Source organism: Octodon degus, unplaced genomic scaffold, assembly GCF_000260255.1.
Source record: "Octodon degus isolate 3935 unplaced genomic scaffold, OctDeg1.0 scaffold00021, whole genome shotgun sequence".
In the NCBI taxonomy this organism is placed as follows: domain Eukaryota; kingdom Metazoa; phylum Chordata; class Mammalia; order Rodentia; family Octodontidae; genus Octodon; species Octodon degus.
The window spans coordinates 8,172,640-8,185,034 of NW_004524597.1; the positions used below are offsets into that span (position 1 = coordinate 8,172,640).

Here is a 12,395-nt window from a genome sequence, read left to right on the forward strand (position 1 = left end):
CAGGCAGTGCATCTTTCTCATCCTGGTGCACAGCTAGGAGCAGCTAGATGGAGCCAGTAGCTGCTCCGACACCTGGCCCCTCTCCAAAATGGTTCCGTGGCCAACAGCTTTCTTGCATGGGATGACTGAGCCCTCCACACTCACTGCCAGCTAGTGCAGTCCTTCACATCCACCACCACCCTCCACTGCTGCATCTCTGTGGAGGCCTCTGGGGTCTGAATCACTTCTCTTGTGTTGTGCATCCCAATGAAGGGAAGAGGTGCCACCAGCTACTGCTTATTCCTTGAAGTTGCTCTCTTCACTCTCTCTGTGGGCTGCAATCACACCCCAGGTTCTTCCTGGGCTCGACGGGCCCACTTTCTCCTCATCTTCCTCACTTCACTGTATTCCATCAGCTAGATGGCAACTCTCAGGCTCTTTTTCTGCTGCTTATCATTCTGCCATCTTGTGACCAACTGCTTACTAAACCTTGAAACTCTAGCTCAAATGTGGCCTTCAGACACCTCTGTTATCACAGCTGCTCCTTATTCTGAATTCCCATGACACTTTACAATAGTCATGGCATGCATGTATCATTTGGCATTATAATTTATTTTAGGTTGTTGGCTTAGCAAGGGCAGATGCTAAGACTACTTTATTTTTGAATTCTCCAGTAGTTAGCAGAATAGCATGTGCTCAATAAATGTCTGGCAAGTAGAAGAAACAAGTACCAAGAAGCACAGCCACAGCACAATGATACCATGGCAACGCCAGACACACTCCAGCATTCTTGAAATAGCTTCTTCAAATATCTCCTTGAAATAGTTCAAAGAGAAGAACTGCTTTCTTCTCTGTAATAATGCCTTTACCTCTTTGGAAACAAATATTTCCTCTGAATTACATAAATGTACCATTTCTCAACCACAAAGTCACCCCACTGACTCATGATCAGGACCCTTGTCCCAATTATATTTTGCACTCAGGCCTACTCCTTCCCTCCTCAAATAATGGCCACACATACCCCAAGGCTATTTGAAACAGGCTCAGTCAGCCATTATGGGCACATCCAAGTACACACAAACCCCACTAGAGCACAACAGAAAAGAGAATTCAATTCCTTTCTCCACAGAAATGACTTCTATTCTAGGAAGAACCTTATGGTCCCTTCCAGTCCAACAAGTCCCGTATTCTAGCACCACAGTCCCCTAGGTCCATCTAACGGCTGTGATGTTTACCTAGAGTGATAACATAAATGGGGGCACTTTCTTTTTAGACATTGAAACACTGCTATCGGTTTAATAGGCTAATGAAAGAGATATTACAGTCCTTTCAGTTCCAGCTAAAAGGGAAACAGTTCATTTTTTCTGTTGGAAGTCCTTGGACTTTGTTCTTGATCACCATCATATATATATATTTGTATTTAGTGTAGGGTCTACAGGGTCTCACTACATAGATCAGACTTGTAGTGATTCTCCTGTTTTTAGCTTCCCAAGCACTGCGATTACAGGCATGCACCACCACACCCAGTCTCAGTCACCATCTCAGTGCGCCCCAGGAGCAGGGCTGGCACGCAGGCTGAGGATTGAACCTCTGACCCCTGAGTCTGCCTAAGCAGGTGCTTTAATCTGCTGAGCTATCTGGTCGGCCCTCCAATAAAAAATATTAAGCATTTAAAAATTTATATTTTCTCTCAACATGCATATTTTAAGACATTTAAGAGGTCCTTTAATTATACATAAAAAAAAAAATGTCAGCAACAAACTAGATGCTAGTCTTTCCACTGACGTAATCACATGATCTTTAGGGCCTGCGGTCTGCTCCTGGCACCAGGCTACAAGACACTTGTACATATGGGATTCCTGAATCTGTTGTGATGGAGACACATTAGTAACAGTGATCGAGTAGAGAAGATCCTCATTAGAGAAACCACCCAAGCAAGGCAGTGCTACACCATGGTGAGAATGCATAAAGCCAGAGAGCCAATAGAAGAAAATATGAGCTAGAAGTGGGGAAAGCGACCTTTGCAGCTGCAGCTTGTCTCTGTGGATATAATATGTAGGATTCAAATTAGATTTCCATATTAAAGCCCATTAAAAGAAAACAAAACTGCCTGGTGTGGAGGTGCATGCCTGTAATCCCAGCACTTGGTATGCTGATGGATGAGGATCACCATGAGTTCAAGACAAGGTTATATAGTGAGACTCTGCCTCAAAAAAACAAAGCAGGGCCAGCCAGCCAGCTCAGTGAATTAAAATGCCTGCTTAGGCAGAACCAGGGGCCAGGGGTTCGATCCCCAGGTCTGTGGTGCCAGCCCCGCCCCTGGGGTGCACTGAGACAGACTGGGCATGGTGGTGTGCACCTGTAATCCCAGCACTTGGGAGGCTGAAAACAGGAGAATTACTGTAAGTCTGATCTATGTAGTAAGATCCTGTCCACCTGTCCTAAATTCATTAAAAAAAAAACAAAAACAAAAATACCCCTTAAGCAGTTATATGTTGTTATGGCTTGTATCTAGATGTTTTCCTGAAGACTTATATGGTCATAGGTGGGGTGTTTAGAAGGTGGCTGGATTAGGGTGTGTGAATGTAGATTAAGGATGCAATATTGAGATTAAGGGTATAGATAATGGTAGCTCCACCCTGGGTATAGGTGGGACCATTCAATATAGGCTTGTGGTATGGATGGAATATAAAGAGACAGAAAGAAGGCAGGCTTGCTGCTGCAGCAGCTGCTGCTTGGTACTTCACTGTCTTCTGCCTGCCATGCCATGAGCTGCTTGCTTTTGTGACGTCCCTCTGCTGTGCCATGCAGCCTTGGAGTCAGCTATAGACTGAAACCTCTACAAACTCCGAGCTAAAATAAACTTTTTCTCCTTTTACTATGAAAGGTTATGTTAAAAAAAAGTCTTGGACATGACATTTAGGAAAAAAAAAAAGGCAAAGTTGTCAGTTGTCAGACAGCCTAAAAATTACATCTGTCGGTTTTTCTTGTATATTTATCTTACACAAATATTTTCAATTATAATATAGAAGTATGGTAATAAACATATTTTATTAAAAGACACATGACTTTAGAAATCCTCTGACTTAATAACTGCAAAATAAATGAAAATCTGTTTCATGTTTTTACTGTAAAGCCAGGTCAACCTGCGCTCTTCATTTCACAGCAGGGAAATTCTTCTGTGCTGCTCTAATTTAGTTTTGGCTTTTTAAAATCAGAAACATGAACCTGCACTGTACTTCCATGGGGCTAGCCTCCTCTAAGAGGGCAGCCAGATGAAGGAAACTTGCATCCACCCATGTGTGTGGACAAAGGACTGTGGAAGGACATCCTGGCTGTCACAGGGGCAAGAATTTGGCATCAGGCAAAACACGCAGGTGGCTTCACTCTAAGGTGATTCTGAACCCCTAGAGGAGCATCTGCCTTCACGACCTGGAACCCCTCTCTCTTCCCTGATTTCCAAGAAAAGCTGATTTTCATCTAATTTAGCTAATTTTTCACAACATCTTAGTTATTAAAATGTAACTAATGCTTGGTATTGTGCACACGCAGAGGAAAAGAAGACTATAAAATGGAATAAAGGCTAGAATTAAAAGTCTAAGTATAATAAAAGTTCTCAATTGGGAAACTGATTAACAGCCAGATGTTTCCCTAGGATTCCTAAACTGAGCCCTGTGCCATGTTTCAGGGCCCAGGCTGTCAGTGTGCAGCAGCAGTGAAGACTCACATGACGACAGCCTATATTTCTTGAGTTTTTGTCCTGTGGATTTGATTTATTAAAAACAGGCATTTCCAAAGTTCTAAGACACAAAGAAGGAAAAAGAAAATCATCTTATGATTTTGGTTCTCATTTAGGGCTCAGGGAACATGGATGGTATAAACACAGAAGAATAAAACAGGAAGCAGCCCTGCTTTGGTAATAATCAATCAGCCCAGGTAGCTTATGGAACAGAGTACTTGTCCACCTTCCAAGCCTTCTAATTTCCTGTTCACCTATAAATCTGGGGTTTTTAATCTGCCTGGGTCCTTTGGTAAGAAGTCAGAAGTCATTGTCACTTTCATCCAGAGGCTCAGGTTTCTGGACCCGTCGACTGGGCTTAGCAGGTGAGACAGCAATGCTCTCGTCCTCCAGATCATCATCATCATCATCTTCATCATCCTCCAGGTCAATTTCACTGTCCTCTGAGTTTTCCTATAGGAAAAAGACAGCAAATGCAGCTGAGGTTCCCGTCCTGCTACAGCATCTCACCACAAGAGACTGCCTTGCTGTTCACTGGAACTCAGGGCTGACAACTGCTGCCCCCAGGTGGGGCCAGGCTAAGGACAAGGGCGCTCAGGCTGTGGAACACTGCTGGCTGGGACACATCCAAGTGGCTTATCAGCTAAAATATCCATAAGACACCAATGCGCACAGCTCAGCACTGCAGGGGTTGGCTGAACACGGGTGTCTTCATGCACCCCAAATGTGCACAGAGGGTCCTAGATGCTGTTTGGTTCCAGGGGCCAATGGACTACAAACACAAAGGGAAGGGAGGCTATTTTTGCTCCTTGCAGATGGGGACAGGAAGCAAACAAACAGTGGGTGGGAGAAGCCCAGTGAAAGGCACACCTGCTTGTCAGCATTGGGAGCAGAGACTGGCTCAGCCTGGCTTTGAAACTGCAGCTCCTGTGCCCCATGTGCACCTGGATGCTTCTTCACCCCAGCTAGACAACTGCTACCAGGCATAGCTTCTTAAATCAACCAACCAACGAAACAAACACACACAAGCAGAAAGATTATGCTATCATCCTCTCCACTCTGCTCCCCTGACAGCAGGACTCTCTGGGCAAGATGCTGACCTCACTGTCCCTACTTGTTCCCCCCTGAGGCTTCTGGATCTGGATGGCTCCCAGATTCTACCTCCAGGCACCCTCTCCGCCAGCTCTGCACCATCTGCCGGGCCTCCCTTGGCTGACTTCTCTGATCTCTGCAGTGCTGGGAATGCTCAAGATGGTAGCCTCTCATCTTTCCTCCTGTGTCCTCCCTAAGCCATCACATTCCTCCTCCTGTCTTCAACACATGCTAGTCAGGATCTCGGTCCACAAACCCCCAGGTGGCTCTTATCAAGATTGGAACACTCAGTGGGCCCCACTAAGCAGAATCCAGTCTTCACCTTGGCTGTGCAGCCCTGGCCCCATGGACTCCACCTCGCCACCCTCCAGGCACCCTCTCTGCCAGCTCTGTGCCATCTGCCGGGCCTCCCTTGGCTGACTTCTCTGATCTCTGCAATGCAGGGACAGCTCAAGACGGTAGCCTCTCATCTTTCCTCCTGTGCCCTCCCTAAGCCATCACATTCCTCCTCCTGTCTTCAACGCCCTCTGGATCTGGATGGCTCCCAGATTCTACCTCCAGCCTAGATGCCCCTTGAACTCCACACCTGAATTTTACCTGGCTACCCAACACTCACCATGTGAATTCTAACAGGCAACTTGCCCTAGAAGGTTCAAAACCAATTTTTAAAAATAGAACTGGGGACTGAACCCAGGGTCTTTGCACTAAGCTACATCTCCAGAACTATTTTTGAGGCAGGGTCTCGCTAAGTCATGAATCCGCCTGAGCGAGGCTCAGATTTGCCATCCTCTTGCCTCAGCCTCCCAGAATCCTGGGATTAGAGCCAAGCACTACCACATGCAGCTCAAGCTCCTGACCTGCCTTCCCAGTCCCCTCCTCAAACTGGCCCTTCTCAGGTACTATAGTTCTGACTTTCAGTGGATGAAATCATGGCCTACGTATATTTCATTCTTCTCAACATCCAGTGGCTTCAGCACCCAGTGCCAATTAGAAAAACCTGCTGGCTCTCATCCCAGAAGTATGTCAGATCCACCACTCCTTGGCCCCTCCTCTTCCACCTGAGGCTGGGCCATGTCGCTGCTGACCTGTAAGACCACAGACTCCTCTGCACATACAATTTCTTATACAGTCAGCTCTTGGCCCTCCTGGGTTTACAATCCTCTGGAACTTCCTGCTCCCACTTGGGAGAAACTGTAGAGTCCTCATCACACATGCAAAGCTCCATGCGTTGCCACCTCACCCTTCTCACCCCAGTGCTGCATCTGAACCACACATGCTGCCATTACCTCAGGGTGCTGTGCTCCCCAGACATGGATGTTCTCCCCACCCACGCATGGCCACTGCCTCCTTCCCTCCCTCCCATCTCCATCGCCCCCACTGTCTAAGCTTGTTTACTTTTTAATGCCTATGTCTATGATACATCTGCTCTTCTTGTTGTGGGATGTGTCTGTCCTGAAGGCAAGGACTAGGTTTTTCATCATCTTTATAATAACGTACAGCACACAGCCTGCACCCTACGGATAAAGGTTGGGTGGCTAAGTGACACATGAAAGATCAACCTCTGTGTTGGGGCGCTGTGTGACTGCATCCCAAAAAGTGCATGTGCAAATCTAACAGGCAGAATACTGCCTCAGATACTGTTGGCTCTCAGCCTGGACTCACTTTAGACTCAGAGAGAGATGCATGGGTGGAAACTACCACGTCACCCACATCCTACCCATTACAGCGTCTTGTCCAGGTGGTTCTCCCACCTTTCCACAGAGCCTCTCCTAGAAGTTCAAGGCCAGGTCAACTCCATGCATCCTGTCTAGTATACCCGAGCAACAGCTTGCTCCTGTTACTGTCTCTAGCCATTCTCCCTATGGGTACTGAGCCAATCGTGGTATAACAGTATAAGGTCCTGCTTCTGTCCTCTGTCACCCACCAGCGCTGTACCCCAAACACAGGGGAATCCTGGGCAATGCCGGTCTGAGATCTGTAGCAGTTCAGTCACCTTAGCTACATGGGCAGAGCCAGGGTCTGCAACAGGACAAAGACCCAGAGAGAAGGGTGGGTTTTTCAGATGGCTAGATGGCCCAAAGGCCTCCTTCTGACCAGGTTTGCACCTATTTAAGTTTCTTAGTAAAGTTTCTTGGTGATGTGGGTGGCCTGACATCCAACCTCCTGCCCTAAACCCTGGCTTGGTGAGAATGGAACTCAAGACAGGGATGGTCTTGTTCCTGGCCCTCAGCCTCACCCTTAGGTGTCAGTTAAGGGCCTGAGATACCTAACTACAAGTGATCTGCATCCAGCCAAGGCGCTCACCCTTTCTGCTCAGTGTAAAACCACAAGGCAGTGAGGCCTCTCTCTGTGGGATCCACGCTGAGTGGCATCTTGCCCAGCAGAGAGAAAGCATCCTGCCTGAAGGGGTTCTGCAGGACCTGTGTGGGCTGACAAACATCAACAAACAGATGAGGTAAAAGAGAAAACCAACCTGTTTCCTGGAGTTGGGAGTCTTGCATTTACCTAAGAGAGGTGGAGCTGCTTCCAACTTTGGAAAGCGAGAATGGAAAGAATAGTGAGAAGGTAGAAAAGAGTAAGAATAGGGCAAGCACATGTATGTGAAATGGGAAATAAGATCAACAAGCAAATGGGAGACTGAAGTCCCGTAGGAGGCCAAACTGACACAGACCATGTACTGTGCTAGGCTGGGGACAGCTCATCTAGCGGATGGGGAAAGCCCAGCACCCAGAGGCACAGAACCACAGAGGGGCCTGGGACTCACCTCGTCATCGGAGTCTCCACCTTGCATTGTGCCCACAATGTGCTTGCTGGGTCTTCCTGGGAGGAGCAAAGCATAAAGAACTCGTGAAAACTTTAGCAAAGAAGACAGTGAATGGCATTCATAATTTGCTTCTCCTTAGAAAACTGTAAAAGGAAGAATCACATTTTAAAAATTAATTTCATGCTTGCCTGGTAAACACAAGGTCCTGAGTTCAATCCCTGGTACCACCAAAAATAAAATAAAAAAGATAAAAATTAACTTCAGTAGGGCTGGTGAGATGGCTCAGTGGTCTAAAGCACCTACTTAGAACAAGCTTAGCAAAGCACAGGGACCGCGGTTCAATCCCCCAGCATCACATGCCAGCCAGCTCCACCCCCTGGTGGGCTAGGCTGGCCACACACACATAAAATAAATAAATAAAATTTTTTAAAAAATTAACTTTAGTAGTGTCCAACTAAATAGAATTGTCAACAAACAGTAATGGATTTCCTGCACTTCTGCACTGAAAGAAAAAGGACAATAAAATATGAACATGAGGGCTGAAGATATAGCTGAGAAGAGAGCTCCTCAGCATGTTCAAGGCCCTGTGTTAAATCAATATCATTGTAAAGCACAAACACACATACACACACACACACACACACACTCCAACCATGAATTTTAAAAATTGCACACTATCAGTGTGTTATGGTTTATATCTAGGTGTTCCCCCAAAGCCTCATGCAGTCTTGGGGCAACTTCTAGAGTTTGTGATTAATTCAGGATTTAATGCTGGGATTATGGGTGTGATTGCTATACCCCCCATTGGGTGGGTAATCTGCATACAAATGTAAGGAGCAGAGAGAGGCTAGCTAGCTGCCAGAGCTGCTGCCCCTCCCTTTTTCTTTTTGCTGTTTTCCACTGCCATGAAGAGCTGCCTTCTCCATGTGCCACTTTGCCTTGGAGCCAGCAGAGTGTGGACTGAAACCTGCACTAACAGTGAGCTAAATAAACCTTTCCTTCCTTAATTTTGGGTGTTGGGTATTTTGTCCCAGCAAAGAGAGAAACATAACTGAGACACAGTGTTTAAGGGAAAGTCAGTGAACTCCATTTTTAGTGTATATATGGTAGCACTAATATGCTGTCTGTTGAAAAAGAAATATTTCCTCCTTTTATGGACTAATAATACTTGAATCTAGTTCTGAGCTTCAAAATGAAACAGTTTTTAAAATAGTGGATCCCTTGGATGATAATAGTATTTGAAAGAGGAGGTAATTACTAATTATGATACAGTGGTACATTGGTTTACAAACTTCATTTCTTTTACAATTCTTTTGGGGCGGGGTAGATGGTTGTGTTTGTTACCCAATGTGGAGTTTGCAAAATTCTGCTGAATGCTTTGGTTTGCAAACCAAATTGCTTGCAAACAGAACCATTTGTGAGCTGAGTTATTACTGTACTTTATAGTGATGGTACATGCCTGTAACTCGAGAACTTAAGAGGCTGAGGCAGAGAATTGTGAATTGGAGGCCAGCCTGGGTCACAGAAAGAGTCCAAGGCCAGCCTAGAATACACAGCAAGATACTGTCAAAAGACATTAAGAGAGAGAGAGAGAGAGAGAGAGAGAGAGAGAGAGAGAGAGAGAGAGACAGACAGACAGACAGACAGAGAGAAGATAGATCTATATTTACTAACATGGACAGAGTTACAATATTTAATTTTAAAAACAAAAGAAAGCTGCAAATCATATTTTCAAAGTATTTGGTGAATGTTTAAAAATTTAAAATGTATTATAGTGAGAGACATATTGCTATTACTCTTCCTCAGAATATTCCCCCTTGCTTCCAATACACTTATCCCATCATTCTTGCTATGTTCTGATGCAGTTCTGGAAGTCTTCTTTTGTGAGCATCATGAGGTGTGATAAAAGCATAGTGCCAAGTGCCACGCAACAGAAAAGCAGGCTCATAAAAACATTACAAACATTACACCCACCTTATTCAGGGATCTGGCATTGTGTGCCTTCTGACTCTTTCCCACAATAAAAATAAGCAGGAAATGTAAATGTTTTTAAGCAGTTTAGGACATAGCGGCAGTCATGACAGCACAACTAAACACATTCAAGGAAGAGAACTTCTGGAACTGCTTCTCAAAGTGGCAAGAACAATGGGGTAAGTGAGCTCAAAGCAAGAGAAAGTATTTTGAGGGAGATTAACAGTAATGTCCTTCACTCTAATACAATCTTAAAAAGTTAAACATTCACTGTGTTTTAGAATCACACCATACCTGTGTTTGCTTCTGTGTGTGTCTATAAGTGTATGTGTAGCCGCATGTACGGAAAGGCAGTCTGTGAGGGCATGGCTGCTGGCTATCAGCCATGATCCCTCTAGAGCAGAACATGAGGACACCCCAGGGGTACACCCACATCTGTGTCACAAATTTTGTTGCTTGGAGAAGGTAGCAATCAAAAGTTCACCTCAAACACTGAGGTGTTCATGTGATCCTTTCTCCATGCATTAATTCCTATGCACTAAGACATGAAACTGCAGGAAGAACAATTTAGACAGAGAGAACACAGTTCAGTGGCAGAGGCAGTGTGTTTGTGTGGCCTCTGAGAATCACCAGGCCACAGACATGAACTGGCTACATTCTCAAGATCCCAAGGGAGAGTATGAAAGGCAACAATGAGCACTGAGCAGAACCTGATCCTGATAAACAGCAGGGCAGGGTACAGCTGGGGCTGGAAGTGCTCCTGGGGGCCAATGACAATCCGCTGTGGACCTGGACACCATGCAGCCCAAGGTCCCAGGGTTCTGAGAAACAGACCCTGGAGCAGGGTGAGTGAGAGCAGCAGCACTACCTTGCATGAGCACCTCCATGGCTGTCCGCGGCTTGGAGAGCTGTCTCTCCTCCAGCTCACTATCAGATTCATCGTCCTCTGGGATGTCTATCTCTGAGTCGTCATTACCTGGCAGGAACACAAGTAGAGCAGCTTTGTTAATACAAGCAAACAGTTTCTGTTTCATAAGGCACAGGTGCAAAAGCCATCTGCACTTCAGTCTTTCTTCAGATGCATTAGGCCTTATGAGACCCCCTAGGTCTGCCTGTTGCTACTGAGTGAAGAGTTGATGCAGACAATGTGTTTAAAGCTATTTTCCAAAGCTAGAAAAAAAAAAGTGGGTCAGATGCATTAGTCAGAATACTAAGATAAGACAGTCTTCGAAATTTTGTATACTGGAAAGTCAGCTGTTGAGGTATATGAAACTCTCGGCTAGCTGAGGGGAAAGCCGCTCTCTGGTCAGAGGAGGCTGCTACCAAGACTCAAGCTCCTCAGTCATAACAAAGACGAGGAATTGGATTCCTGCTGAAAAAGCAAAACTGGCAAAGAGGAGGCCAGGCTAGGTGGGAGTGGTAAAGTGAGCTGTCCTGAGAAAGATGGTGAGGTAGTGATAGGCAACAAAAGTATAGATGGTATCAATCACAAGGAAGTTGTATAATAAAGACATATTTTAGCTTAGTGGGGTGGCACATGCCTGTAATACCAGCATTCAGGAGGCTGAGGTAGGGGAATGGCCTTGAGTTCCAGGCTAGGCCGAGTGTTCATGATTTTGCTCAAAGGTGAAACCAACAACCCAACTTAAAAAAGCCTACTTGGCTGAGAGTTAGTCAGGTGTTGTGTCTCACTGCAGCCACAAAGGGATGACACTTCAATCTAAGTGCCACTCTGCCCAGTCAACATATAGTGCTTGTGTTAGTGCGCTAACACATTTGTCACTATGCTTTTGTGTGCTTCGTGTAAAATATTGTAGCCATGGCTCCAAAAAAACTTAGTGATACCAGCAGTACAGCTCAGAGGAAAACTGTGAGAACCACATTAGAGTTAAAGAAAGAAATCACTGTGAAATTAGTTAAATTCTGGAAAAATGAACTTACAAGTATAATTTTTGGAAACCAAAACCAATTATTTGATTTTTCATTATTTCTTATGAGAAAAACATGTTTGGTTCTTGAACTTTTTGGTGCTGGAACATGAATTTGGAATGAAATGAGTTTGGCAACCAAAGTATCACTGTACTTGTTTGGAATCTTGCATTTGCAAGCTGAGCATTCTCATCAGGAAGCTCTGGAAGAGAAGTGGCCACAGCACAGGAGCAGCTCTCACTGCCCAGCCTCTGACTTCTCCACGTCCAGACAGTGATGCAGTTTTTGGAAGGAGGGAACTGGTGGGCTTGTCATGGCTGTTCTGATCACTGACTCAGAAGTCAGTCTAGAAACACAGTGGGGCCAGGGAGATAGCTCAGTAGAATAAGAGCTTTCCTGGCAAGCGCAAGGGACTCAGTTCAATCCCTGGTTCCGCAAAAAAAGGAAAAGAAACAGTAGTTCTATTGAAAGATTTGCTTTGCTCCTGCCATGAGATGGCAATGATACATAGTTACGGGGCCCAGCAGGGGCACCAAGGTACAGCTTTCTACTCACTGTAGCCTTGGAGAGAAGAGTTGTGCTCTGCAGGTTGGGAGAGCTAGGTAAGAACCAGAGGGAGTGTTGTTAATGAGCACGTTCTTCAAGGCCTCCAACATAGTTTGAAAGCTACATCTTCCAAAGTCTTTACACACACACAAAAAGACTGAATATTAACATAAACTGATGAATATAAAATATCACTATTCAACTTGGTCCAGTTTTTACTTCACCCAGGAAAATTATTACATTAAGTCCTTACCCAATGAAATGTAAATCAAATGATACAATGAAATTTAAAATAAACTGCTCAGGGGCTGGTGAGATGGCTCAGTGGTCTAAAGCACCTACTTACAACAAACTTAACAAAGCACAGGGACCACG

At 45.3% G+C, this 12,395-nt stretch overlaps 1 protein-coding gene across 4 annotated transcripts in view; it reads right to left on the reverse strand.

Moving 5' to 3' along the window:
- Window positions 1-3,049: 3,049 nt before the first annotated feature.
- Cluap1 (clusterin associated protein 1) overlaps window positions 3,050-12,395 on the reverse strand; it is a 70,488-nt gene continuing 61,142 nt past the window's right edge. For 3 of the 4 annotated variants that reach the window (XM_023711874.1, XM_023711872.1, XM_023711873.1), the window contains 4 exons: window positions 10,414-10,521; window positions 7,575-7,630; window positions 7,284-7,340; window positions 3,050-4,171 (listed from right to left, as the gene is read on the reverse strand). In XM_023711874.1, the coding sequence (XP_023567642.1) occupies window positions 4,019-4,171; window positions 7,284-7,340; window positions 7,575-7,630; window positions 10,414-10,521 (374 nt within the window). In that variant the 3' untranslated portion in view covers window positions 3,050-4,018. The remainder of the gene's footprint in view (window positions 4,172-7,283; window positions 7,341-7,574; window positions 7,631-10,413; window positions 10,522-12,395) is intronic. The other variant, XM_004627825.2, reaches the window with a different exon arrangement.